This window comes from Podarcis raffonei, chromosome 11, assembly GCF_027172205.1.
Source record: "Podarcis raffonei isolate rPodRaf1 chromosome 11, rPodRaf1.pri, whole genome shotgun sequence".
NCBI lineage: Eukaryota > Metazoa > Chordata > Lepidosauria > Squamata > Lacertidae > Podarcis > Podarcis raffonei.
In genome coordinates, this window is record NC_070612.1 from 94,785 (window position 1) to 122,429 (window position 27,645).

At 53.0% G+C, this 27,645-nt stretch overlaps 1 protein-coding gene and 1 long non-coding RNA gene across 8 annotated transcripts; one reads left to right on the forward strand and one right to left on the reverse strand.

The window, feature by feature from the left end:
- The first annotated feature begins 1,114 nt into the window (after positions 1-1,114).
- Positions 1,115-27,469, forward strand: CA9 (carbonic anhydrase 9). Of its 7 annotated transcripts, none has more exons than XM_053407716.1 (13): positions 1,116-1,340; positions 6,848-6,889; positions 7,661-7,831; positions 18,874-19,019; positions 20,486-20,578; positions 20,755-20,821; positions 21,275-21,432; positions 21,717-21,858; positions 24,067-24,147; positions 24,405-24,470; positions 25,493-25,528; positions 25,847-25,940; positions 26,271-27,469. In XM_053407716.1, exons 1-13 carry the CDS (start codon positions 1,220-1,222, stop codon positions 26,338-26,340), a joined length of 1,287 nt encoding a protein of 428 aa, XP_053263691.1. In that variant the 5' UTR covers positions 1,116-1,219; the 3' UTR covers positions 26,341-27,469. The 7 variants fall into 7 exon arrangements, with proteins under 7 accessions (XP_053263694.1, XP_053263691.1, XP_053263693.1 ...); XM_053407721.1 differs by lacking the exon at positions 1,116-1,340 and adding an exon at positions 2,109-2,434; XM_053407718.1 differs by lacking the exon at positions 24,405-24,470.
- Positions 4,631-7,618, reverse strand: LOC128423043 (uncharacterized). Its single transcript, XR_008332655.1, has 2 exons — positions 6,768-7,618; positions 4,631-4,756 (listed from the first exon to the last, which is right to left on the reverse strand). It is a non-coding gene; the product is annotated as an uncharacterized LOC128423043 (long non-coding RNA).
- Positions 27,470-27,645: the final 176 nt, after the last annotated feature.

Below are 27,645 nucleotides of genomic sequence, written 5' to 3' on the forward strand. Positions count from 1 at the left end.
ATTTTTAATGGTTTTCTCTTTCCTCTTGGTTTCCAAGGGTTTGGTGTTTTGTTTTTTTGGTTGGTTGGTTGGTTGGTTGGTTGGTAAGTTGCTTTGAACAAGATAAAGTTACTAACAAGTTTAATAAATAATAATAATAATAATAATAATAATAATAATAATAATATGTAGTATGTGAAAACCAAAAGTTTATCTTAGGATTGATATGACAAATTCTAGGGAGTGGGGTGGGCAGTATTAATCTATGCAAGAGAACACAACAAAGGGTCTTATGCCACAACAAACCTTAGTCTTCAAGCTGCAACAAGACTCTCTGTTTGGTTAGTGAGAGGTAGAGATTATGCATGATTTGCACTCCAAAATATGGAGGTGTGGCAGCATTCACAGGTGAACATTCTCACCTGCCCTCTTGCATTGGGATGTGGCCACCTTCCCTCTTACACCATTTCCAAGGCTTGAAAGGAGACCTGCTGTTGCAGCTCCTCCTGAGATCAGTCTGGGAGCTGAGTCTCTACCCCACAGGATCAGTGCACCTGAACATCCTCAGCAGCTGCTGGGGCCTCACCACTGAATGACCCCACTGGTTCTGGCAGGCAGGCAGCTCCAAACCACCCATTAAAGTAGGAGCATTGGAGGCTGCTGCCTAGCTCACTACTGTCTACTCTGACTGGCAGCTGCAGTTCCCCAGAGTTTCAGGTAGGAACCCTTTCCTTTGCCCTACCTGGAGATAGTGCCAGCCAGGGATTGAACCTGCAACCTTCTGCATGCAAATGCTCTGCAACTGAGCTAAGGTTCTTTGGTGCCCCACAATGCAGCAGAGCAATGCTCTATTGGAGACTCTGGGTCATTGTGGGTAATTTAGACTGGTGGCTACCAAGCTCCGAAGGGGCCTTTAAGACAAAGAGAGGCTCTGTAGGAGCAGCTGAGAGGAATAAGCCGGCTGGTGCGTCTCAGGGGCGACCATGGCCGAGGGTGTCCCGGCGAGCCCTGGGAAGAACGGCACCAGGGCAGGGCAGAGCTCCCAGGCTCAGCCGGGAGATAGTCCCCCAGAGCCAGGAGCCAGGAGGGGGCGCTTTCAGCCCGCGGGGCTCCCCGGAGGAGGCGGCGGTAGCAGCGGCAGGTCCTGGCTATAAAAGGGCGCGCCCGCCCCGTCGGCCGTCCTGAGCGCCTGCCGGTCCCACTCGGCCAGGCGTGGAGGGAGCCGCGTGCAGCGAGGACGATGCGCGCCCGGGACTGGCGAAGGCTGCCCCGCAGCCGCCTCCTCCTCCTGGCCGCCCTGCTCGCCTGGGCCGCCGCCGATGCCCACGAAGAGGACGCGGAGGGGCCCCACTCGGAGGCAGGTGGGTCAACAGTGCGGCTGAAGCCCCCAGATCCGCCCCCCATCCCCGTGTAGACATGGCAGAGCCGCCGATCTTCCGAGGGACCCACAAGGGAGGCCCCGCCCCGGGGGCAAGTGCATCTCCCCCCGGGATGGAGGGCGCGTGGAGAAGGGAGAGCCGCTCCGCCAGGGACCGCCATGCGTGCCGCTGCTGCTCCGGCTCCAGCCTCGCCTTTACTCCCGGGGCCGGAGCCGGAAGAGGATGCCTCTGAACATGCTCAGAGTGCCCTTCGCTCTCTGCTCCCTCCCAGCCGGAAAGGAAAGTGCTTCCCCGGACTCCATCCTGCTCTCGCTTTATCACCTGGGTACCGGCGGCCCCCACGCCGCACCCGGAGCAGCGCAGCAACGCGGCCGGCCAGGGGTGAACAAAAGGGGGCGAGGGGAGGCGCGGATGCTGGTCTGTTTAGCTGGCTTGGCTTGCGGGGTCCGGAGGATCCTGATCGGGAGAGAATCTAGGTGGGAGTCCCTCCCTTGGGGTCCTGGTAGTCCCGCTCCAGCTGTGGAGGCGCCCCGACGCGCCTCTCCGCCGGGAAGCCTCCTCGCCTCCCTCCCTCCCGAGGCATCTCCCCCCCATTCCCGCCTTCTCCGACGGGCCCCCGGCCTGAGGCCTCTGTGAACAATGGCTGGGGGAGAGAGGGGGGAGGTGGTCTAGTTTGGGGAGCCGGAGAGGCAAAGACTGGCCCACGTCCCCCCGACAGCCCCTCCCTTTCCCGCGGGGCTTTCTGGGCTTTCTGCTTGTGCCATCCTCAAGTCAAGGAACAAAGTTAGTCGGGCCACGAGGGAGGGGCTCTTTGGCGGCGCGGCGCCCCCTCCCCGCCCGGCGCTGCTGCCCCCGAGGTTTCTTTCTCTCGAGCCCCGGACAAGAGGCAGCCGGGCTGTGCCGAGGCTCCCAGGGGAGCTCGACTGAAAAGTTCTCGGCTTCTTTTTCCGTGGAGGCTAGAGCTGTTTTATGTATGGATTAGCTGCTACATTTTGATGGCCGTTTTGGGGCAATCCTGTATCAGGAAATTGACCTTGAAGGAAGATCTGAACGCAGAACCTGAATACTCTGCCCAGGTCTGGTTGTTCCACCTCCAGCCGCGTACAGGGAGCCGGGGAGGGGAGCAGGAGGGCTCAGTCAGGGGCCCGATCCCACAGCCATTTCCCAGCCTTCCCGCAGCAGTTTGTGCCCAAGATCCTCCTGGCCTTAATGTCCTGGGGGCTGGGGCGAGGGGGGCGCAGCTTATGGCAGGCATGCGCTTGCAGTACTCTCCTCCCGCTGCTTTTAAATAAAAATTGGGTCGATGTGAGCTCCCTGGAAGGGGGGGGCATGCTGAGCCTGCAGGTAATGCAAAATACGAGAGAGCTTCAGGTGCAGTCAATTTATTAAGTTGGTTAATCAACTAAAGCTTTAATTGCCGACTGAAATGTTCTCCCCATCCCACTTCATTGGCGCGGCAGCGACTGACGGGTCCACCGCCATACAGTGAGTCAACCTCGAGGGGAGGGGGAGGCTTAAAGCCGGCTTTTCTTTCCCATCTCCACCCCAGGGATCAGGAAGCCTGATCCTGTGGGTTTCAGGGGGAAACCGCAGTGGCATTTTCTTCCAGCAACTGGAGCTGGTGGGGCTTGGCTAAGTAAGTGTTGCTACACGTGTTCAGGAGAAAGCTCTCAAGAAGGCTGGATGGGCTCCTACCCGAGGTCCACAAATGGGACGAAATCCACAGGCTTCCTCTCAGGCAGAGCTCTGGGAGGTGAAACACTGGAGCTCCTGGGGGTGCTGCTTTGCCCCTCCCCAGCTCCTGCTGCTTCAGTCACTTGGTCTGATCATGATACTCCCAACCCCCTTTTCTAAGCCTCAACACTGGGAGTTCCTCTGTCCTCCCCTCCAGCCTGCTCCTTATGGTGGGACCCTGGTGCTAAGGGGGCGGACCGCAGCTGCTTGTCTTGTGAGGAGCTGAGCAGCGTCCTTGACGCTGTTGCTCTTGCCTAGCTCAAAGGCCATTCCATTTCAGGTGAGGCCACTGCTCTCCCCACTGAATTATCCTTTTAAACTAAGCAGCAAAGCATTGGGAGAATTGCCTTAATCAGTGCAGGAGGAGGAGGAGGTGGAATGATGGGGTCCAGGCAGAGGAAAGGGGGGCTGAGCAAGGACGAGAAATGGGAGGTGGGAGGCTTTGGGGTGGAATCGCCAGAGACCACTCTGGCTCTAGCAAATGGTCTCTGCCCCCTACTGGGCAAGCCACCTCTATCTCTTCCACCTCTTCTTGGTCACCTGGTGGGAAGGGCTGAGCCCATGTTCTGGGCAGAGCATAAGGAAGGGGATTTAGTGCCTCTCTTGCTCTGAGCTTTTGGGGAGTGCCCAAAACAGCAAAGTCTCCCCAGAAAGTGAAACTGAACAAAACTACATTATGCTACCGTTTCTGCACAAACCTTTTGCTTTTGTTTCCTGCATTTAGCCCAAGATATCCCAGACCTCCCACAATCCACCTTGTACCTAACTTACTCATGTTAGCAGTAAATGGCCTCTCAGGTTTGTATGAGAGGAAGCGGACTGCATCTTTCGCATTACTTGGGGCAGTTCCAGGAGGCCTTGGGGTGCACTGGCAGCTTCACCCTAGAACCTGTGGTGGGCCTCGTGGTGGCTTAAGGCCTGCTGAGCAGGGCTTAAAGAGGCACCTGCAGTCCACTCTTGGAACCACTGAAAGACACCAGCACCCGTCTCCTTAGCAGGCTCAGCCACATCCCTGTGGGGCTTGTGGGAAGAGAGACACTGGCCACCTGAGGGGCCTGGCATGTGTTTACACCCTTGGGATGAGTGGGCAGGGAGGAAGCACATTACAGTCTGTGCCACCAGCAGAGGGGGACTTGCAGGGGAGAGGGGGGGACTTGCAGGAATCTGGCCCACTCCCAGCCCTCAGGCACATGAACTCCTGGCCCAGGTTGCCAGGAGGGGATTATTATGTGTGGCATAAGTTGTTCTGAGCGGAAAAATGTTTTTCAGGAAATTTCATTAATTACATCTCAGGGTGTTCCATTTTCTTCCACATTAGCTGTGCTTAATTTATATATGGAAGAAACTGAACAGTTAAAAAGCAAAGAGCATGTCGTTTACCAGCAGCACATACAGCCATAGCCAGAAACTGGAAAACTTAAATTCTCCAGATATGAACCAGTGAGATAACATAGTTTGGCAAACAGCCTTACTGGGGAATCACTATCACACAAATTAAGTGTCATGTGGACAAAACAAAAAGCACCTGACAATTTCCATGAAATCTGGCATTATTTTATTGTATATACAAATAATGAAGCAAGGGTCTGGGAAGAACCTCCAGTTCAGGGTGCAGTTGGCTTGTATAAACCAGAGGTGTGTGTTTCTTTCCCACCAGCCATATCCTGTAACAAAGGAAGTAAAGAAGTTAATGATATAGTGTATTATAATTTGTTTGGTATTATGGCAGTCCTGTATCTGGATGTCTTTAATGTTTGATGTTTATTATATTTTTATATGTGTTGGAAGCTGCCCAGAGTGGCTGGGGAAATTATTAATGCTACTGCTACACCATGAGAGAGAGAGAGAGGAAGAGAGAGGACGAGCTCTTAGATCCTAATGACTTTTATTTATTTAGCTTTTGTATGCCTGAGAAACTTGCTTTTTCCCTTTTTGTATTGGTTACTGTTTTGAAATCCATTAAAAACGATTTTTTGGGGGAAGTTGTTCTGAGCAGGAGGTTGCAGAAGAAGCACTCCAGCAAAGTAGCTGCCAAGGAGGGGGGCTGAAGGCCCACCTGGCCCACCCATCCTTTTTAGGTGTCAATTTTATTAGAGCTTTCATCTTTTCACAGTAAAATGGTTCAGTCCCTTCTGCCACTGGAGCCTCCACTCATCCCCCAACCCCATCATCTCTTTGCAATAATATTTTCATTTCTGCTTTGGAGTCCTTGGCACATTCTAGTGCTCAGCTTTGCTTAATCCTCCCTCCTTCTAGAGGAAATGCCTCAGGTGGTTTCAGTGCCACCTCCCAGATGATGTTATTGTTCCTTCTTACATCCCCAAGTCTGAATGCAGGTGGGGGAAATGTCAGAGTAGGGTGGTTAGGAGTCCAATGAATAGGGCTTGGAGGGACTCTCTACTTGAGACCCCAGAGACTCAGTGCTGCCAGTCAATGTGGACAACACTGGCCTAGATGGACCCAAGGATGTGACTCAGTATAAGGCAGCCTCCTGTGCTGTGTGCTAGAGGTTTCAATAGGGACAGTCCAGGGTGTTTTGCTTCCAGGGGCAGCTGCATCCATCTGCCTAAGGTTAGGGCTACCAGGTCCAGTCCCCCATGTCATCTCCAGGTAGGAATGGGAAAGAGCCACCTGCTAGTCAGTGGAGGCAATGCTGAGCTGGGGGGTGCGGGGAATAGAAGGGAGTTTTCTCTGCAACAGAGGGCACACCTGTTGATCAGAACAGACTCTCAAAACTGGGCAACTGTGTTCAAGTCTTGCACCTGGCCTTCCTCTTGGTTTCTAAGGGTTTGATATGTGGGGAACATGTGGGTTAAGGGCGAGTAGGGTGTATGTGGAGCTCCAGGAGCAGCAGATTTCCAAAGGGGAAAAGATGGGGTTGCAGATAGTGCAGAGCCAAGAGCGGGGTCTTCCCTGCTTGATCTGGGAGTGGGCACAGCCCAGAGTTTTCTTTGCAGTCATGCAGGAGATTAGGAAGGAACCGCCATCTAAACAGAGGGCCCTGAGCTAAGAACTGAAAGTGCTTATTGGGACAAGTGCCCCGAACAGCTCATGGGAGGGGGCCCCAGTGCCTGAGTGCTTGCCCAGAAGCCCTCCAGGGGAAATCTCAGCTCAGTCGTGGACCCAGGAGGGGAATTTTCGCAAGAATCTCTCCCTCCCATTGTTCCTTCAGCAGGACAAGAATAATCCTGTTGGACTACTTTACAGGGTTGTAAGAGTTACTGAGAGGATGTGTGTGAAAAACTTTCAGCATGAGAAAAGAGCCATAAAAGGCTCCCATATATTCTTCCACTTGCCTCTCCTGCCATACATTGACTCCAAGTTCTGCCACCCTCCTGAGGCTGCCTGGCTGGCTATGGGGACCTGGCCTCCCCATCGCCATAGAAACGGAGCCAGGTGTGGAGGGGGAAGGGCAGGCAGGGAGGGAGGAGCAGCCACTCACCTCTCTTCTCTGGACCACCTGGCCTCCCTTTGGAGGCAAGCAGGATTATACCTGGTCTAGGTAGGTAGGTAGCTTGGTTTGTAGCCAAGCGGCCTTACCAGGTAGGGACTGGTAGGCTCCTGGCACTCTCCCACCTCTGCCATGCAGTGGGGTTGCATGGGATGGGAGTAGAGGACCCTTTCCCAGGATAATGCCTGACCCAGTAATATCCCCTTCCTCCACCAGAGGCTCACCAGGAGGATGGGAGCAGCGGTTGAGCCTTGCTGGAGAACCTTCAGACTTCCTGATCCCTGGCTTTCCTTTCTCTTTCCAGGTCTTCCTCCTGGCCATGGAAACCGTCACTGGAGCTATGCAGGTAAAGGCTGGCGGTGAAGGCTGCCCCCTCCCTCTCTCCTCTAGGCTTCTGGCCAGAAAACAGACGCTGTGGGGCTTAATGATTAGCCAGCTCCCTGCTCCCTCGCTTCACGCAGAGCCAGCTGCCCTGCTCTCCCTGGGCCTGATCAGCACCACCCCAAGGCCTGCATGGGTGGGTCTGGGTCTGGCTAAATGAGAGTGGAGGCAAAGACCTCTTGCCAGTCAGTCCTGTTGGTCCCCCAGCTCAGTCGGGCACAGCGGTGGACCTGGAGTCCTCTGCAGCCACAGAACAGGTGCCATCATCTCCCGTGAGGCTGGGCCCCCAGGGCCTCCTTCCATGGCTCTGGCGCTCCTTGGCCCCCTCCTCCCCCAGCAGGAAGCTCAGGTGCCTCTGCTGGCACTTTGCCCTGTGGGAACCGGCTGCTTCTGAGATTCAGCTGGTTTGCCTTGGGGAGGAGAGCAACCTTGGCACGTGCCCTTGAAGGCCTGGCTCAGCACGGAGGTGTGTGGGGCCCAGCTGGGGGGGGGGGTGATAGCAGGGAAGCAGGCGCCAGGAAGGCACTTTGCAACAAGGGCAAGACAGGAGAAGTTGAGCCTCTTGCCTCTCATCTCTGGGGTCCTTGATGGCCTCTTAGTTTATCCCCCAACAACATCAGGATGAGAGTGAAGGGCTTCTTCAAGGTCAACCTCATCAACCCCCAAGATGGGCCACAAGCAGCTAGAAGGAAAACCCCTCCCCTCCCCTCCCCTGATGCCTGCCCTCCTCTTTCAGACAAGGCAGAGTGGGCCTCTGATTTCCCCCACTGCGGGGGCCACATGCAGTCCCCCATCAACATTGAGACGGGGGCCGCCCTCTTCAGTCCCCAGCTGGAGCCCATCCTGCTGCCTGACTACAGCCTGCCTCCCAGGGAGATGCTCCGCCTCCAGAACAATGGACACACAGGTGAGACCCCCTACCTGCCCATGCCCAGCCACACCCAGGAAGCACCAGTGGGCAGGGAGGCGTTGGCACCTCAACCATTTGGGATTTTCATGAGGCTGGCAAGGGGCACCCCCACAGGTTGGCACAGCTTCCAATTATGGCGAAGTCCAGGCAGCCTTTGGCAGGTGGAGCTGCTTCTCTGTTGATGTTCCAGTCCTGCATTGTTATGGCTCCCCTCCCCCCGGCCAGGGGGAAGCCCCCCAGGAGACTTCATATCTGAACCTAGATTCAAACCTGTGGCTGTCATGCTGCACTCCAACCCTTCTTATTATTCAATGGTTTATTCACTTAAAATGTTTCTCAGCCCTTTCCTTAAAGCGCCTGTCCAAGGGGGCCTGCAACAGTCAACATTTACAAAAGGATCAACAACACACACAAAAAGAAAAAACTTCCATTTCCTCCCCATCCCCCACTTTCCCAAGATAAAAAACCCAATAAAGATATTCAGCCAAGCAATTAAAATATTTTCCACAGCTCAGCAACCCACAGTCTGAGCCAGAGGGCATTTCTCAAGGACAGGCTGGTCATAAGAGAAACTTCAACTCCTCCCCAAAGGTGAACGGGCGGCTGAGTCTGCTTCAGATCCACCAGCAGGGAGTTCCAAAGGCATGGGAGCCACCACAGGGAAGGTCCTCTCTCTCTTGGACACCAACAGCACTGAGCTAGGAGTTGGGCGCATGCAGAGGGCTTCAGCCCATGGGAAGGCTGATAGTGTGTGCTGCAGGCAGGCCCTTAGATAACTTGGGCCCAAACGGTTTACAGCTTTAAAGGCTAAAGCCATCACTGGGCTCAGAAATGCACCAGAAGGCAGGACAGAGCCAGGACAGCAGAAGGGGTTACAGTAGCTGACCACTTCTCTTCCTCGTCAAAGATCTAGTCAGAGGTGGACTTTGGTCTTTCAAATTTCAGCAGCCCCCAAAGCAAGGCCAAAATTTGGGGAGCCCCCATCTTTCACCAGCCATTCTGCTTAATTCACTATGTCATAGCTGTGTGTTAACAGAGAAATCTGAGGGCTCCCTTGGACAAAAAAACAACAAGGCCCCCAGCCAGGAATACCAGAGCAAAAGAGCAGCCAGCAGGCTTGGTCTTGATTGAAGACTGTCGCAACAGGACTCCCACCTGCCACAAGGTGGAACAAGATGGAAGCCCTGAACGAAAGAAGACCCCAACTTTTATTAGCTACTAATCCCCCATGCTACACCCCTAAGACTACATCATAACTACATCATGACTACATCATTGACACATCACAAAGAGGGGGGTTGAGGTAGGAGTTGTGGTGGTAACCTGAGTGTCTTGTCACCTGTCCAGTTCCTCCTTTCCCCCTCCCCATGATTACATTCCTGAGGACAAAGAGGAGTTCACTGTTTCCTGCCCTGAGGGAATAATAATAATAATAATAATAATAATAATAATAATAATAATAAATAATTAATTTATTTATACCCCGCCCATCTGGCTGGGTTTCCCCAGCCACTCTGGGTGGCTTCCAAAAAAACACTAAAATACAATAACCTATTAAACATTAAAAGTTTCCCTAAACAGGGCTGCCTTCAGATGTCTTCTAAAAGTTTGGTAGTTATTTTTCTCTTTGACATCTGGTGGGAGGGCATTCCACAGGGCGGGCGGCACTACCGAGAAGGCCCTCTTCCTGGTTCCCTGTAACTTGGCTTCTCATAGCGAGAAAACTTCCCGAAGGCCCTCAGTGCTGGACCTCAGTGTCCGGGCAGAACGATGGAAGTGGAGAGGCTCCTTCAGGTATAAGGCCGTGGGTCACTGTCCTTTGTTTCAGTCCGTACTGAATCTACTTCCATATGCAGGTCCTTTGTGAGTGTAATGATCTTCTGTCTAGGACCATCAAGGTTGGCATGCCAACTGGGTAGGGCTCGCTGCGGGCTTGGGGAATTATGGCTGCCTTGTGTCAAGTCTCCCCTCTTTGATAGTCCTTCCTTCATGGTGTAAAAAGTGGAACGGTACAGATCTGATGTATGGCTGATTTGTGTGAGTGTGTGTGTGTCGTGTTTGTACAAACTGAATGATTGGGGGGGGGGGTTTCCTGCAACATGTGACACCCCCTTAGTTCGGCACCCAGTGCAGGAAAATTGGTGGCACTGCCTAAAACCACCTCTGCTCTAGTGGCTACATTTGGGACCAGCTGAAGTTTCCAAACTGCCTTTCAGAGCAACCCCATGCAGAGCACATTGCAGTAGTTAAGCCTGGATGTGACTCTGGTGTAGGTCACAGTTTCTAGGTCAGACCTTTCCAGGTGGGCTGAAGCTGATGCACAGTGCTTCTTCACCTGTCAGTCAAGCTGCATGTGGGATATAGAAAAGGCAGGATCTAGCCCAGAGCTGTTCCCCTGCACCAGCTGAGGATACCCACAGCCTTCCTGGGATAAGGAGGTGGGGGACAGAGGAAGAGCGAAATGTCATACTGAGGATGCTGCACCACAAACCTTGGGATGACAGCCTCCCAGCAGTTCATGTAGAGGTTGAAAAGCATAGATGTGGACCCCTAAGCTAGGGGGCACGGGGCAGAGCAAATGCCTCCTCCCCAGGCTCCATCATTCTGAAAAGGCTCGTCCTGAAAGGGCTGGGACCTTGTGAAGCCAAATCCCAGTCCAGACAGCTGACCAGAAAGTTGCTGTGATTGAGGGTATTGAAACCACTAAGAGGTGAAGGAGAGACAACAGGAGTGCCCCTTGTCCCCCCTTCATCCTTTGCCATAAGTCCTCCATCAGGACCAGCAAAGTGTTTTCATAGCATAACGAGGCCTGAGCTGGAATGGATCCAAATAATCAGCATCATGCGAGGCCACCTGGAACTGAGAGACCTTCAGCCCCTTGCGCCAAAATGACACATTTGAGAGCAGATGGTGGCTTTTGATACTCCTGGTGCGTCTCAGGGAGGTGGGACACTGTGCTTCAGTGATTCCCCTCTTTCTCCCGGGTCCGTTTCCATGGTAGTCATGGGAGGCTACAGTTCAGTGCCATGTGACTTGCCCTGTGGTGTCCCAAAGGGTTCCATCTTGTTCCCTGTGGACTTTAACATCTATATAAAGCTTCTGGGAGAGTCAGAGTGGAGATGACACCCAGCTCTATCTCTCTGCTCCATCTGAATCAGGAGAGGCAGCTGAGGTTTTAGAGCAGGGCCTGGAGGCAGAGAAGGGCTAATAAACTAAAGCTGAATCCAGAAATGACCGGTGTTATGTGTCCTGGGTTCTCACACCTGAGAGGTGGGGAGGCAGCCTGCCCTAGACGGGGAAGGAGCAGGCTTGCAGCTTGGCGGGACTCCAGAGGCTAAGTGGCCTTGGTGTCTCCTGCCATCTTGCCCCAATTTGCTTTGTGCTGCTAGTTTCAAGGGTGTCTGGCTGACTGGTCGGCAGGCAGAAGAAGGAGCAGGTGGTGTGAGCAGGACGGTGCTCCCAATGTAGGGAAGTCCCTCTGGCTGTCTTGTGCTTTCGCCCTTCTACCCACCTTCCTCCAGCCCTCTTCTCCTCCTCCTCTTTTTTGCTGGGCCAAGCAGAATTATTCTTGTAACCTCCGCACAGAAGAAAGGACTTTTGGAGCTCTCCAAGGATCAGCTCCACTCATTTGCAAAGTCTTCCTCTGTTCAATGTGAGTCATATGGGGGAGGGAGGATGAGGGCTCCCCCCCTCATTACTCTCCCATAGGCAGCAGGGAACCTCTTGAACTCCCGGGGGCTGCCTGTGCACTCTGGAGCCCTGGTCCCCCCCCCAGCTCTAAAATGTGTGAAGAGCCAACAGGATCCACGGAGTCTCTCTGCTCAAAGTGGCTTGACCCCCTGCCTCTTGGAGGACAACCAGGAAGGCGAGGGAGGGTGTTGGGCAAGCAGGTTCATCCCCACCTTCCTCCTCTGCATGATTAATATCTCAAGGACAAACCCAGCTTTGAATGGGGCTCTGGTGTTTTACTGCAGATACTCAGATGACTGATAATACCTTTTTGCAAAAGCAGCAGTGGGGGGAGGGAGGTTGAGGCTCCATAGAAACTAGAGAATGCATAGAAGCAGAAATACATTTTTGTGGAATCAAGCCTCTAGCTGCACCTGATAGACTCCAACCTTCAAAAGCTTCTTCTGTTGTGTATCTGTTTGCCTGAGGAGCCTAAAGACTCAGTGCCAGCAGAGTGTCTTTAATGCTCGTCCAGTAGGCAATAGAGAAAGTGAGCCCAAGGAGGGGGCAGGCAGGTCTCAGTGGGGCTGAATTGCCCCGAAGGCCTCCCCCCAGTACTCTGGCCGTCCTGGCCATGCCCTGAACGCAGACTATCCTGCCTCACCAGCCTGTTGTGAAGACAAGGAAGAGAGGGCTGGCTGGGCACTTTCTGGAAGGCGCTTCTCGGATGTAGGATGACTGTAGGGCTGGAATAGCTGCCATTTGAGGAGAAACATAAACAGCCCATGCTCCAGGAAGTGGAGAGGGCAGGATACCTGAGCTCATGAATCATTTCTCTCCTTTTATAATACGAAAGTGTAAAGGAAGCTCAGCGAGAGGAATCGGCTGCAGGTGTAAAGCCAGTCAGGGGGCGGTGGCCGCTCTTCCACACCCAAAAAGGTCACGGAAAATAAAGAGAGGCAAAATGATTACGGTGGATGCAGCAACCGCACAAAGGGCCTTTTGACGACTCAAGGGGCATTGTGGGAGAAAGCAGGACTGAGCATGTGCAGAAAGCGGGGGGGTGGGGAGAGGCACAAATGCCTCAGGAAGAGCAAAAGTGTTTTTGCAAGTCGGGGGGGGGCCTGGAGTAAGTCTCTTTTGTCAGATCACGAGGGGACGTCTGCTGGAACCCAGGCAGAAACCCTGTCTGTGGGTCCCGGTGGAATGGCAGGAAGGGCAACAGTGGGGGGGGGTGGAGCTGAAGGTCCCAGTGGGCAGAGCTGACTCCTAGTCTGGTCTCCTCATCCTCCCCATCGCGAAGACCGCTGAGCTGCAATCCTTTACGTGGCAGGAGGAAGCGCCATTGAGCTCAATGGGATTGATGTCTAATTCATGTACAGTGGTACCTCGGGTTAAGAACTTAATTCATTCTGGAGGTCCGTTCTTAACCTGAAACTGTTCTTAACCTGAAGCACCACTTTAGCTAATGGGGCCTCCTGCTGCCGCCACGCGACTTCTGTTCTCATCCTGAAGTAAAGTTCTTAGCCCGAGGTACTATTTCTGGGTTAGCGGAGTCTGTAACCTGAAGCGTCTGAAACCCGAAGTACCACTGTATTTAGGCAGCCTCTAGACCCCCTTGCACAGACCACAGTGTCATTTACAATAAAGCAACTAAATAAGGCCACACAAAACATTTTCTATGAATTTATAACAGAAGCGTTGTTTGTGAGTGAGTGAGTGAGTGTGTGTGTGTGTGTCTGTCATGTTTCTACAAACTGAATGATTGGGCAGGGAGGTTTCCTGCAACAGAGACACGCTTGGAATGGAGCCTGGGCACGGCAGTGCAGGAGAGAGCAGAAAGTCAGTTGTTATGGTTGGGGAGGATTGGTGAGGAAGACTAGGCTCAAGGTGTGGGCTGGGGGGAGGCAGTGCCCCAGTTCCCCATAGCAGAAAACATCTTCTGGCATTGCTTGGAGGTCATCCTCTGAGCGTGCACACTACATTGTCATCAGCATACTGGAGCTCTATGGCGGAAGTTACAGTAGCCTTACTCAGCCTGCTCAGATTAAAGAGCTTTCCATCTGTTCGATATATGATTTCTACACCAGAGGGGAGTTTCCCTTCAACGATGTGTAGGATCATGGCAATGGGAATAATAGAGTTGGGGTGATAACACATCCTTGTTTAACGCCTGATCCCACTGTGAATGGTTGACTTTGAGAGGCATTGTTATCCGTGATTGTTGCCATCATATTATCTTGGAGGAGCCAAAGGATGTTCACAATTTATATGGTTAGCTGATTTTCAGAAGGAAAGTCCACAGGGCAGTATGATTTACAATGTCGAAGGCCTTAGTCAGGTCAATAAACGCCATATACAGGGGTTGGTTTTCCTCTCTGCATTTTTCTTGAAGTTGTCGAGCAGTGAAAATCATATCCACTGTCCCCCTAGAAGGTTGAAAACCTTTTTGGGATTCAGGAAGGGTAGCCTCAGATATAGTTAGGAGACGGTTTGCTAAGATCCTTGAAAGAATTTTGCCGACCGCAGCTAATAGAGAGATGCCACAATAATTTGAAGACTTTGACAGGTATCTTCTGTCTTTGTTGTTTTTCATTTGGTTAATACCTGTACACAACTCTCCCAGATTTGGAGATACTGCATATTGGAGATATTATGTACAGCATCACTGTGTTGTAACCTCAGCAAAGCTTTTGTCCTAGATCAGGCACCCCCAACCTGTGGCCCTCCAGATGTTTTGGCCTACAACTCCCATGATTCCTAGCTAACAGGACCAGTGGGCAGGGATGATGGGAATTGTAGTCCAAAACATCTGGAGGGCCGAAGGTTGGGGGTGCCTGTCCTAGATCCATTTGTTCTCTCAAAGCAGGAGTTTTTCCAGTGAGGGTGTTGGAAGGATTGTTTAGCCTGGCTCAGAAAAAGAGGCCTTGTGCAGACCAGAGTTTACTGTGTCAATTAATACATTCACACAATTTGTCTGTGCAGTTTCCTGGTGATTCTACGGGCAAATCTGAGGGGTCTAAATGGTGGGGCGAGGAATGCACCAGATAAGGCACTGCTCTCCACCTCCCTGCCCTGTGGTACTTAATGAAGTCAATCAATGAGATGGTATCGAGTGTCTGCTGGCTTGGGTGCGGAAGATCAAAGTTGCTCCTCGCAGGCAGATTCAAATCTGTCAGGGGGGGGGGTGGCCAGAGAGAGAGCGGATGAGCAGCTCAGTAATGCTCAAATGTGGACAAGCCCTTAGCAACAAGGTGCTTCCTCTGTGAATGGGCAAATGCCTACTGGGGATAGGGGGTGCCAGGCTCTGCCTGCTCCCCTAGCCAGGCTGTGTTCTGGTTAGGCAAGAGTCAAAGTCCCTTCAAGCCTATTGTTCTGGTTGTTGGGCGGGGGCAGGGTAAGAGCAGCCTCTTTTCTTTGCCAAACCTTTTCACTCTGGCTCCCTGAAGCCAGCGGTGGAGCGGGAAGTGGATCCCTGCCCTTCTGGGTGTGATCTGCTAAGGACAAGCACCTGCTGCCAGCTGAGCTCCCTGCTTGTTGTGGGCGCCTCCTTTCTTGGCAGGGGGTGGGGGGGACTCTCTCCAGCAGATGTGGCAGCCAAAGCACAAATTGGGCAAGTTTTCCATTGCCAGGTTGCTCTGGCCTTAGAAAGACCACTTGCTGATCTTGGCCCGTCTTGCTCAGAAAGCCCTGCCCACTCTCCCTGGCATTTGCTCTCGGCCATCTCTAGGGATGGGACCAGGGTCACTGCCACTGCGACATGAAGTCACTGGAGGGGAGACGCTCTGAATTATAACGGGGGGGGGCAGATCCATAGTACAGTGGTACCTCTAGTTATGAAATTAATTCGTTCTGGAGGTCTGTTCTTAACCTGAAACTGTTCTTAACTAGAGGAGTGCTTTCACTAATGGGGCCTCTTGCTGACGCTGTGCAGCTGGCACATGATTTCCGTTCTCATCCTGGGGCAAAGTTCTCAACTCGAGGTAACTCTTCCAGGTTAGTGGAGTTTGTAACCTGAAGGATTTGTAACTCGAGGTACCACTGTACTGTAGATGGCTCTACTGCTGAGTTATGCCATCTTTCTGCTCATGATCTCCTTTCACAATGTGCTGTGCAGCAAAGCAGGTTTCCTCTCTGCCTATTTTTTGAGTGGATTAGAGCCCAGCAAAGTCTGAAAAGAGTCTACTCTGGGTCAGTTTGGTTTGGATGGAGGAATGCAAAGTTTTTGCCTTCAGCACATTTGACTGATGCAAATATGAGGCAGATTGCAAAGTTGAGCGAAGCTGAGCAAATGCACAGGTGCCCTTGCAAAGCGATTGCATAGGCAGGGAGTAGAGGCGAATCTGGAAACTCCTGTGGGCTGCAGACTGAGCAGGGCTCCATAGTGACAAGAAAAAGGAAGGAAGGAAGGAAGGAAGGAAGGAAGGAAGGAAGGAAGGAAGGAAGGAAGGAAGGAACAGCCATGATTGTTCAGGCAAGTGAAAAGGGCACACATCTTCTTGCTCTTGGCCAGGAGACGAGTTTCCTTCCTTCCTTGCTGAAGCTGTGCCTTTGGCCTCAGGCCCTCCTTCACTTATTTCTATTCTGAGAAGCCTCTTGATCTTCTCCTCCCTTCAGTTGGGCTTCCATGGACTGCGGGGGGCAGGGATGGATGCCTAGGGACCAGGAGGGCGGGGGGGGGGTGTTCCTCCTCCTTGTGGCTGCCCAATTCCATGGGAGCTCTTTGAGGCTACAGAATTTTCTCCTGGAGATGTAAAACCCCAAAATCAGAGGGACAGAGAGTGAGAGAAATATCTTAAGTTTGAAGACAGCTGGAGAGTCCATTTCTGCATACTCTCCGAATAATAGTTGCTACTTGCAAGTACATACCCTCATTCTGTTAAAAAGCACTACAGTGGTACCTCAGGTTACAGACGCTTCAGGTTACAGACACTTCAGGTTACAAACTCCGCTAACCCAGAAATAGTACCTTGGGCTAAGAACTTTACTTCAGGATGAGAACAGAAATCGCGCAGCGGCAGTGGGAGGCCGCATTAGCTAAAGTGGTACCACAGGTTAAGAACAGTTTCAGGTTAAGAACGGACCTCCGGAACGAATTAAGTTCTTAACCCAAGGTACCACTGTAGAAGGAAGTTTAAATTACCACAGATTTACATACATCAATGAATAAATCAGAACCAACAGCCCCCTTCTTACTATGCTGGAGTGTGGAATGCCTGATTATTCTTACTATTCTTACTATTCTTATTATTTTATTTTATTTTCTACCTGAATTGGATGATTACTTTGGGGGGGGGGGTTGATCACTCAAATGAATGTCTTTTGGGTAAATAAATCCTGCGTCCAGTCAGGCTTCCCTGCGTGGCTCTGCAGAGTAGCAGCGGTCCTGCGTCCGTGTGAGATGAGGGATAAATCAAGTCCAAAGACAGTTCGGTTCTTATCTCTAGAAGCGTTTATTTACAAAGCAGTAAATCCATCAGAAACCTCCGACATTCTCTGTGCTCCAAAAGCACACACGCAGCCTCCGAGCTGAGCTGCGTCTCAGGCAGAAGCGAAAGCAAGTCTGAACAGTGACACAGACTGTGATGCACTTCTCTGCGTTAAGCTCCTCCCAGATACAGGACACCACGGAGTTTTAACCCTGTCAGTTCCAAACTCCACATGTCTGCTATCTTTTCCCACCAGTTTAAGGTGGGATAAACTTGAATTGTATAAAAATCTGCATGACATGTGAGTTGGTATTTGTATGCTTTTATTTGAAAATTAAGAGAAAGAGGCCCGCCATTTAGGCTAAGGTCCTCAGGGGCCCCTCTGAGTCCCAGAGGCACCTGCCACAGACCCAGCCTCCAGCTCCTCTTCCTGGAGAGAGAGGCAGTGCAAGGAGCTCTGCTGCGCACCCCAGAGAGTCTTTGCCGGAAGGTCTTGCCTCTGCCACAAAAGCAGCAGCTGTAGCTCTCAAGAAGAGGCAGGAGAAGGGGCCTTCCGCCAAGTTTCCCACCCCAGAAACCGGTGCCTCTTTCTATCAATTTGGCAAAGAAGTCAAAGTATCCAAATGAGATGGGGAATTTTTAATCTCACCCCATCCCTTGGATGCAAAGGTCTGTGTGGGGTCAGGGGTGTGGAATTAGGCTGGCTGCAGACCCTCACCCAGTGGCGGGCGGGGGGCACCTGGGAATACATTTGCCATTGCAATGCCACCTGCAGACTCCTGTCCCCGGATGCCTCAGATTTGTTCCAGCGTGTGAGTGCCAGCACTTCTGCCCAAACTGTGCCAGCTATCAGACGGGGATCTCCTCCTCTGACTGACTTCCCTGTGCAGTGCAGAGAAGACAGAAAAGCTGGCGGAACTCACTGTGTGCCCCCCCCCCCACATTTTCCTTACAACTTTTGCCCAGAGTAATGGCCGCCCACCCAAGGGGGGGGGTGGGATTCATGGAAGAGAAACCTACTGATGTCTACTAGACATGAGGACTGTGCTCTGCCTGCGCTGCCAGAGGAGTCAGTGCCTCTGAATGCCAATGGCTGGGGAGAGAGTGGCTGAACTTGCACTCAGGTCCTGCTTGTTTCTAGGCTTCCCTTTGGTGAGAAGACTATGTGGATGAGGTGCCCAGCAGGCACTTAAGAGCATAAGAAGAGCCCTGCTTCTTGTTGTTTAGTCGTTTAGTCGTGTCCGACTCTTTGTGACCCCCTGGACCAGAGCACGCCAGGCACTCCTGTCTTCCACTGCCTCCCCGCAGTTTGGTCAAACTCATGTTAGCAGCTTCAAGAACACTGTCAGCCATTTTGTCCTCTGTCGTCCCCTTCTCCTTGTGCCCTCCATCTTTCCCAACCTCAGGGTCTTTTCCAGGGAGTCTTTTCTTCTCATGAGGTGGCCAAAGTCTTGGAGCCTCAGCTTCAGGATCTGTCCTTCCAGTGAGCACTCAGGGCTGATTTCCTTAAGAATGGAGAGGTTTGATCTTCTTGCAGTCCATGGGACTCTCAAGAGTCTCCTCCAGCACCAGAATTCAAAACCATCAATTCTTCAGCGATCAGCCTTCTTTATGGTCCAGCTTTCACTTCCATACATCACTACTGGGAAAACCATAGCTTTTACTATACGGACTTTTGTTGGCAAGGTGATGTCAGAGCCCTGCTAGATCAGGCCCAATAGGACCCATCCATTCCAGCATCCTGCTCTCCCCTTCACCAGCCAGAAGCAGGAGCTGAGCACCAGAGCCCTCTGTCCTCAGGCGCCTTGTGAGTTTTGCCTGAGAGGTGCCCTTGGTGCAAAGGATGCCAAGGAGGGAAGCTCTGTCTCCAGTGTGCAAAGAAGGAGAGGGAAGCAGCAGCCTCTCATCTTGAGTGTCTCTCCCTTTACCCCCCCCCCACAGTGGTCCTCGGCCTGCCCAGGAATTTGACCCTCACCGGCGGGGGATTCCTGCAGCCATACCAGGCTGCCCAGCTGCACTTGCACTGGGGGTCTGCCCTGAAGCCCGGCTCTGAGCACACAGTGGATGGGCACCGCTATGCTGGGGAGGTAAGTCCCACTGCGCCTTGCGCGGCTCCCGCCTGCTTCTGGCCTCTTGCTTGGCTGCTTTGAGAGAGTCTCATGCAGAAAGGTGGCTTAGGAGTAGTTTGAATCAATAAAAACTATGACAGCCCCCCAAAAAGAATCCCCAGTCCTCCTGATCCACAGACCTGACAGGAGGGGGTGCTGGTGACCCCCCAGGACCTTGGCTAATCTGGGGACCCAAAGGTTGCATCAGCAGTGTCAGGGAAGGGCTTGGCGGTGGAGGGGCAGCACAGCTGGATTTATGACATTTACAGCCCAGCCCCAGTGGCATAGCGTGGGGGGTGCGGGGGGGCCGGCCGCACCGGGCGCAACATCTGGGGGGGCGCTCACACTCGCAGCTCTCTGCCGCTACCGGGTTAGGGGGTGCAAATTACTTGCCTTGCCCCGGGTGCTGACAACCCACGCTACGCCACTGCCCAGCCCTCCCCAAAAATACCTCGGAGGGAAGCTCACCAGTCCAGTCTAATCCATAACAATGAGGGCAGTATCGCAATTGAATAGTATAAAAATATTGTATGATGTCATATAATAATGACCATGATGACAGTACAAATAATAATATCAGGTAAGCACAGGTATTTATTTTTTAAAAATAGCAGCCATTAATTTCACTTTTGAATTTATAGGTAATAATAATAATAATAATAATAATAATAATAATAATAATAATAATATAATATTTTTATTTATACCCCGCCCTTCCTGGTTCAGAAACTGGGCTCAGGGCAGCTAACAACAAATTTAAAACACTTAATTGTAATACAACATAGAAGCAGAATAAAATAACAGTATAAAAACATGAATAACAATAAAATTCAAAGTTCAAATATCAATTTGGGGGAAATCCATCCAATAAGCATTCGATAGTCACCAGGGCTAGCTGGCTGAATTAGTCCTACTTGGGCCAGCGAGGAGGCCAGGGGAGAATTAGCTGTGGGGTCCCAGAGTGGGTGATCTTCATAAAAGGGGAGGGGGAGGGAAGAGAAGGGAAATAAAAGATCAGGCTGAATTCAAATTAAAGGCCAGGTGGAATAGCTCTGTCTTACAGGCCTGACGGAAGAAGGTTAAATCCTGCAGGGCCCTAGTCTCCTGGGACAGAGCATTCCACCAAGTCGGAGCCATAGATGATTTTGCATAGACTTTCCAGCTGAAAACTTGCTGAATTCAGCTAATGGTCCATTGAATCCGGCATTCTTTGCCCCAAAGCTGCCAGCTAGATGCTCTGCATCTCAGGAAGAAATCCTGAAAGTAGGATGGCCATCCCTGGAGGAATATAGGAAAATAAAGCTACCAATATCATAATGCCATTCTATAAACATACTGTATGAAGTGAAACACTTGGAGTACACTGCCTGACGACTTGAGCTGCTGGAGAAGGTCCAGATGGGACTTTTGAGGGACTCATGGCTCTTCTCTCTTTCTGCTTCCAGATTCATGTGGTTTATTACAGCTCCCACTTTGACACCATCCAGGAGGCGCTGGTCAAGCCCGGAGGCTTGGCTGTGCTGGCTGCATTTCTGCAGGTGACGGTGGCAGGAAGAGGGGGCAAATGAAGCTGTGCAAGGGGTCTGAGCAGCTCCTCCTGCGCTCTGGGGCAGTGGGAGGGGGCTGCGTTGGAGACATCCACCAGCACCAGCTCATGAGAGGTGCAAACACCCCCACTCAGAGCTCTCAAGAGCCCTTTCCACTGCCATTCCAGGTTGGGTCGGAGGAAAACGAGCCATATCAGCACATCCTTGAACATCTGAATGATGTCCATGATGAAGGTAAGAGCAAGGGGTGCTGCAAGGAGCCCATGGGCAGAAGATGCTCATCCAGCCTGTCAGCTCTTGCGGGGCTCCTTTTGCTTTGCCTCGTCTAGGGAAATCAAGATTCCTGCAAGGCTCTGTGGGTGCAGAGTGGGTGCTGGGCCATGGGGAGTCAGGGCTGCCTCTCCCTGGGCTCCAGCCCCTTTGAGCAGGGGTTCTGCTTTGCATTTGCACTTTTTTGGGGGGCGCATCTCGTGATGTTTTGGGACCTGAGATATTTTGGGGCTAGAGCAACTCCCCTAGGAGGAGAGGCCACAATGTTTAGGGTTTGTCCATTTAGGGAAAAGGCCCATGAGGTGTGTTAGATTGTGCATTGTGTTTTCTCACACACACACTTGCTACTGGAACTCTCTAAGCAGATGTTCTTGGTCCCTTCGCTATGGACCACCCTCCCCTCCTTTCCTTTCCCAGGAGAAGAAACCTGGATTCCTGCCTTTGATGTAGCCAAGCTCCTTCCTGACGACCTCAGTCGCTACTTCCGCTATAATGGCTCACTGACCACTCCACCTTGTTACCAGACGGTGAACTGGACGATCTTTAACCAGACAATTCAGCTGTCCCCAGATCAGGTCTGTCTGGGTGGAGGAACCTGCAGAGGGGTTGTCTTGTAAGAAGACGGTTCCCTGCATGTTGCCTTGCTTCTCTATCACAGTGTGTGGTCTGGTGATCCAGCTGTGATTCCTGCATTGCAGGAAGTTGGACTAGATGACCCTGGGGAGTGCTTCCAACCCTACAATTCTATGTTTCTGTGATTTGCTGGACTCCCCTCTACAGTAGGTCTGTCTTTGGATCCTTGGGAGTGTTGTTTTCTGCCCGATGTTCCATCTCGAAGACCTGTGCCTTCTCATTTCAGATCTCTGTGCTGGAGGACACCCTTCATGGAGATGAGGACGAGCTGATCCAGGACAACTTCCGCTTGCCTCAGAGTCTGCAGGGCCGGAGTGTCCTGGCCAGCTTCCCCATGCTCCACAGCCCAGAAGGGGCTCAACCGCCTGGTAAGGGAGCCGGTTGCTGGGCTCAGCTGAGAGTTCTGCCTCAGGACGGTCACACCTCCAACTCTGTAGAACAGCAACAAGGCAGCCTGTGGCTCCCTAGATGGTCTTGGGGCGCAACTCTGATGATTTATGGGCTGGAGCCCAGCAACATCTGGATGGCCATCTCCATCCCCTCTGAAGGAGGGCCAGGGACCAGGGCAGCTGGAGAGCCTCCCCAGAAACACCTCTGCCACCACAGAGTCCGGCCACTTCTCTCTTTGGATGTTTCATCCCCTGATGCTCACCAGTATTTAAATAATAATAATAATAATAATAATAATAATAATAATAATAATAATAATAATTTATTTGTACCCCGCCCATCTGGCTGGGCTTCCCCAGCCACTCTGGGCAGCTTCCAAAAAAAATATTAAAATACTCGAATACATCAAACACTAAAAGCTTCCCTAAACAGGGCTGCCTTCAGATGTCTTCTAAAAGTCTGGTAGTTGTTTTTCTCTTTGACATCTGGTGGGAGGGTGTTCCACAGGGCGGGCGCCACTACTGAGAAGGTCCTCTGCCTGGTTCCCTGTAACTTGGCTCCTTTAGTCATCTCTCCTTTAGTCTTTGTTTCTAGTAGCTCCCTGCCCTGACCTCTTTCCTTCTCCTCCTTGTTCTGCTACTTTGTCTTCCCTGCACCGGGAGCAGCTGTATTGCAGGGGGTTGGACTAATTGACCCTTGGGGTTCCTGCCAACTCTACCTTTCTATGATTCTCAGAGTCTTGAGCAGCTCCTCTCGCCCACTGATTTCTGTCTTGGTCTCGTTCTGGATCAGAGGATCAGTCCCTCCATTCAAGGTGATCTTGAGCAGCCTTGTCTCTTATGTACTGAGGTCCATGACTCTGGGACAGACACAGTCCTTTCTTCTCCTCTCTTCTCCCTCCCTTGGTCCTTGGCTACTTCCTAGCCTCCTCCGTCCCACCCACAAAAACACACACAGTCCGACCCTGATTCCTCGGGCCGTGGGACAATCTTGTTATCAGGCAAGGCTGTTGATCTGGCCTCCCTCCCAGCGCCGCCACTTGCCCTCCTTCCTGGTTTCCCTGAATGGGCTGTTGCGTCACAGGAAGCTTCCCCCTCCCAAGCCAAGGTGTGCCTCACCTGGCGGCTGGGCCTGGCGGGGGGGGGGGGAGGCAGGTGGAGTCCTTTGGAGGAAGTGATAGGATTGTTTGCCAGGCAGTTGCTCAGCAGCCACAGGAGAGTTTTGGGCTCCGCCGTCTCCACCTGGCATGGACGTCACTTGAGGGCATCTGCGGCTTTGCTGGGGAGATACCAGACGGAGCCTGAATCTTCGGTGCCTGAATCTTACTGCCACTGAACAGGTGAAAGGGCTCTTAATATTAGACAACAGCACCAAGCTTGGGCAGGAAACCTTTGATGGAGCTGAGCAAAGCCCAGGACCATTCCTTTGCCTGCCTGCCCATCCAGAGCCGCCAATCCCAGGAGAGCTGTGCAGAACAATGGCCCCCTCCCAAAGGCAACCATTGATATGCATGGCACTTGGTACCTATGGGGGGCAGTTTCAGGCAACCTGAATGGTTGGATGATGGTTAGCACAGTTGGCGAGAGCCTGGCGCTAGTAAAATCAAGGTTTTGGGTTCTTTGATTCCTGCCTTGCAGAGGGTTGGACCAGATGACCCTTGTGGTCCCGTCAAACTCTACAATTCTATGCATCTATGATTCAGACTGTTATGGGGAAACCAAAGTGTCTGTCGTGGGATGTGCGTTGTTGTTGCAAGTCCTGCTCAGGGAGAGAAGTACCCTCCCCTACTTTCCCCACCAAATGACAAATCCAGCCACGCTCCCTGGAGGTGCAGCTGTGGCAACTCCCTTGCACTCCTCTCGGAGGCTGTGAAGATGGGCCACAGGGCTGCATATTCCCTGGGATGAGGTGGTTGCCCCAGGGACATAGGAAGCAGAGGGTCACAGGCTCAGACCCCTGGAGCAGCAGTGGCTCTCCAGGTTTCAGGAATGACTCTCTGCCAGCCCCTTCTGTAAATGCCACCAATCGAGACTGAACCGGGGGGCTTCTGCCTGCAAGGCAGCAGCTCCACCACTGGGCCATGGCCCTGCCCTATGGGGCTCCGTCTTTGCCTGCTGCCTTGAGTGAACACAAGGACCAAAAACACAAAACAAACACTGACCAGCTCCTTGTGCTTGATCCTGCAGGTGAGGGGGGATCTCCAAGGGCCCCGGATCCTTATGGTCCTGCAGAGGAAGGCGGGGGCGACAGTGCAGGATCTGCAGCAGGTAAGGCCTTGGGCTGCCCCCAAAATGAGGGGGGGCCTGGCGGGGAGGTCTGCCTGGCAGCTCTGCTTCTGGGCTTCCTCTGGGGTGGAGGCCAGAGGGGGAGACATACCTCTGCCTTGATACTCCAGTTGGCAGGCTCAGCAGGCATTTCCCCTTGGGCTGCCTCTTCTGAGGGCAGAAGCAGCTGTGGGTGAGGAAGGGCAGCCCTGGGGGCTTCCCCTGGAGGGGCAGGTCTGACGCTCTTGGTCTCCTTGCAGGCAGAGGGCAGCCCCACACCCCAGATGGTGCCTCAGGGAGAGACCCTGAACCAGCCTCTGGAGAAGGTATGGCTCTCTGGCTGGTGGCTGTGCTGCCCCTCCTTTCCTTCTCTGCTCCCTCCCCAAATCCCTGCTCTTCATGCCGGGTTGGCCACTGCCGCCGCCTCCCTGATGCTTGTCTGGGCTCTCCTTTGGCTGTGGCGCCCAGGGAGCTAAAATCTGGGCTGAGCTGCAACCTATAGGCTGTGGGCCTGATGTGGGGCTGGGTGGTGTGTTACATAACCCCCTCCCCTGCTCCCGAACCTGCTGCCTCCCTTTTTCTCTTGCTCCTATTCTTTGGGGAACAGCCAAACCATTCCTCTTCCTGCCAAAGAAGATGTGAATGAACCCCTCAAAAGTTCTGCCACTGCCTCAGCACCACCCAGAGTTTTGGGGGGCAGTGGGGTCCTTGTGAAGCTCCCTCTGTGGCTACACAGTTGCTGTGGCTTTTGTGTGGTTGCTTCTGTGAAATCTTCCTTGGTGGGCACATGTGAAAATTGGGAGGGGAGGAATTCACATCTTCTCTCTTCCCCCAATCAATCAATCAATCAATCAATCAAAGCTCTACCTATTTTTTGGCACCAGGCTCTTCCCTCCCTTTTTACCTGGGCATTTGGCTCTGAAACTTATGGGTTTTAAAAGTGCTGTTATGCCATTTCGTGTGGCAGGTGACGCCTTTCACTGGCACTTTTGGGGTTTTTACTGTTCTGCGGGCTTGTTCTTGTTGGGTTTAGTGTCTAGACTCTGCCGTAAGCTTTTTTGAGACACTTTTGTGAGCAAAGTGCCTAATAAATATAAAAGAAAACAACCACAGCTCCTCCTACAATTCACTGTCTTGTGTGTTTTAGGTCAGAGTCCGGCCACAAGTTCAGGTAAGAGCAGAACTAGGGGCGTGTGTCTCCCCTTCTCCATCTTCACACACACACACACACACACACACACACACACACGCAACCCGAGACATTGATCACTGGTTAGTAGTTCAGGAGAGGAGCCACCCAGCTGCCCCTCCCTGGCGTCTGACTCTCACTTTTCTGCTTTGCTTCCAGGTGCTGACCAGCAGGTGGGCTCCTCCCTTCAGACAGGTATGTGCCCCACCCCTTGCTCCACCTGGGCACTATAGCTTGTGACCTCACTGCCTTTTTGCTGGGGGGGGGGGGTCCTGGGGCAAGAGCTCTTCTCCACCAGTTTCCCTGCAGGCTTTGTGGTTCACACTGCCACCCTTTATGTGCGGGTCACGGCTCCCCTCATGCAAGCCTGGAAGGTGCCTCAGAAGGGCTCCCCCCCCAGCCCAGTTTCTCCAGCCAGACAGGGCAGGACCTCCCTCACTCCCCTCATGCCACTCAAGGCCTCCCTTGGCTACCTTCCTCAGGACAAACCAACAGGCTGCTCTCTTTCCACAGGGGACGTGTTGGCCGCCATATTTGCAGCTCTCTTTGGCATCACTGCTCTCGCCTTCTTCCTCTATGTCCGGAAGCACCAGGCCCAGAACCGCAGGTAAGAGGGGGGGGCATCGCAAGCCCTGGAGCGGAAGGCCCAAAGCCCAGCAGAGGCTCCTTCAGGGCAGCTCCTGGATCTGGGGCTTCTGCCTAGGACCCCCTTCTGGGAGGGGTGCCACAAGAGCCCACGTGCCTCCCAGGTGCTCTTTCTCGGCCTCTCTCCCCTCTCCCGCTTCTCAGGGAGGGTCCCAAGAGCTGCTCCCTTTCTGCCCCAATGGAAGGGCAGTCTGAGGCACAAAGGGGTCCAGTGGAGACCTGGCTGCTGGGGAGAGGGGAAAGAACTTTGTCCTCAATGTGCCTCTACTTGCCTCCCACTCCCCCCCTGCAGACAGGATTCTCAGCCCATCAAGTCCAGCATCATCTACACAGCAGCCACCACGGAGGAGAATGCAGCCTAGAAGGAAGCCCTGGCAGCGTCTCTCCCCCTGCCTCTCACGACTCCCTCTGCCACGTCTGAACACCCCCCTGCCCCCACCCCACAAGGAGGAGACACCCAGGCACCCAGCCCCACGGTGTGCCCACAGCCTTGGCCCTGGCACTTGCCCCCTTGACTGAGCAGAAGCGTGCAGGAAGGAGCCTCGGAGACCAGCACAGGGACCTCGGCAAGGACAAGGGCTCCTGGGGGAAGCAGTGGCAAGCCCCCTCTCCCTTTTCCCACAGTCCCGGCCAGCAGCGGCTGGATCTGGCCCACCAGAGGGGGCTCTGCTCTGCTGGGTCAGGCCCAAGGCTTCTTGAGCCCAGCCTCCTGTTGCCCTCTGTGGCTACCCAAGGGCCTTGTGCAGGATGTCCCTGGGGTGGGAGAGGGGGCTGCTCTCAGGAGTCCAGGTGCCTCTCCTTCCACGGGGAGCCCACAGCCAGCATGTCTTGTGGCCACAGAGGGACCCCTCCTCCTGCCTGCCTTGGTCCAGTCCGCCTTTCAAGGCACTCAGGTGGCTTGCTGACACTGCGTCTAGTGGGAGCGATGTCTAGCCTTGGAGAAGGAGCCCTTCCTGCTGTCCATCCTGAATATGGCAAGAACTGTCTTCGTTCTGGTTGGTTCTGAATGGGAGGAAGACTGGGACAGAGTGCTGGATGAAACCCATGTCTCCATTCCCACCTTGCTAGGGAGGCAACTTGGGCCTGCTGCTCTGAGCCATTGCAGGGCAGGGCCAGGTGGGCATCTTGGCTGATGAAGGGATGCCCAGCCTGGGAGACGTTCTCCGGCCGACACACAGTAGAAGTGAGCGGCGCAGAGACAGGCGTCAGGAGGAGGCAGGCGCTAAAGATTCTTCTGTGCACAAGAAGCGCCCCTGGAGTATTTCAGCTGCAAGAGCAACAGGAGCAGCCCCCTCTCTTCCTCTCACACTCACAATCTGATTCACGACTTCATTTCTGTTCCTTGAGGCACCTTTCTTTTTTCATCCCGAAAACGTTTTTACTGGGATATACTGGCAATGTTACAACCAGGAGAAATATGTACTGGGAGGAGATGGAAGAGAAACGTAGCATTTCCGCATTTTCCTTTGGTCTCCTCTTCCTCTTCCCCTTTGTATGTGACGCCGTATATTTTGTTTCCCGTTTCTGTTCCTTTCCTGTGGTTTCCCTGCCCACCAGCACTCTGGTCTGCCTGGATGGGATGGAAGCCTGACTTCGCTGCGGCAGCTGCTGGGTCGCAAAGGCCGCACACAGAGCATTTGTTGTGAACTGAGACCCTCTTGCACCCC

What these genes read in the sequence shown, in the direction of transcription:
- CA9 (XM_053407716.1), top strand. Translation starts at nt 1,220, where the DNA reads ATGCGCGCCCGGGACTGGCGAAGGCTGCCCCGCAGCCGCCTCCTCCTC. An exon ending in GGGGCCCCACTCGGAGGCAG is followed by an intron (nt 1,341 to 6,847) that starts GTGGGTCAACAG and finishes TTCTCTTTCCAG; the next exon opens with GTCTTCCTCCTGGCCATGGA. An exon ending in CACCAGGCCCAGAACCGCAG is followed by an intron (nt 25,941 to 26,270) that starts GTAAGAGGGGGG and finishes CCCCCCCTGCAG; the next exon opens with ACAGGATTCTCAGCCCATCA.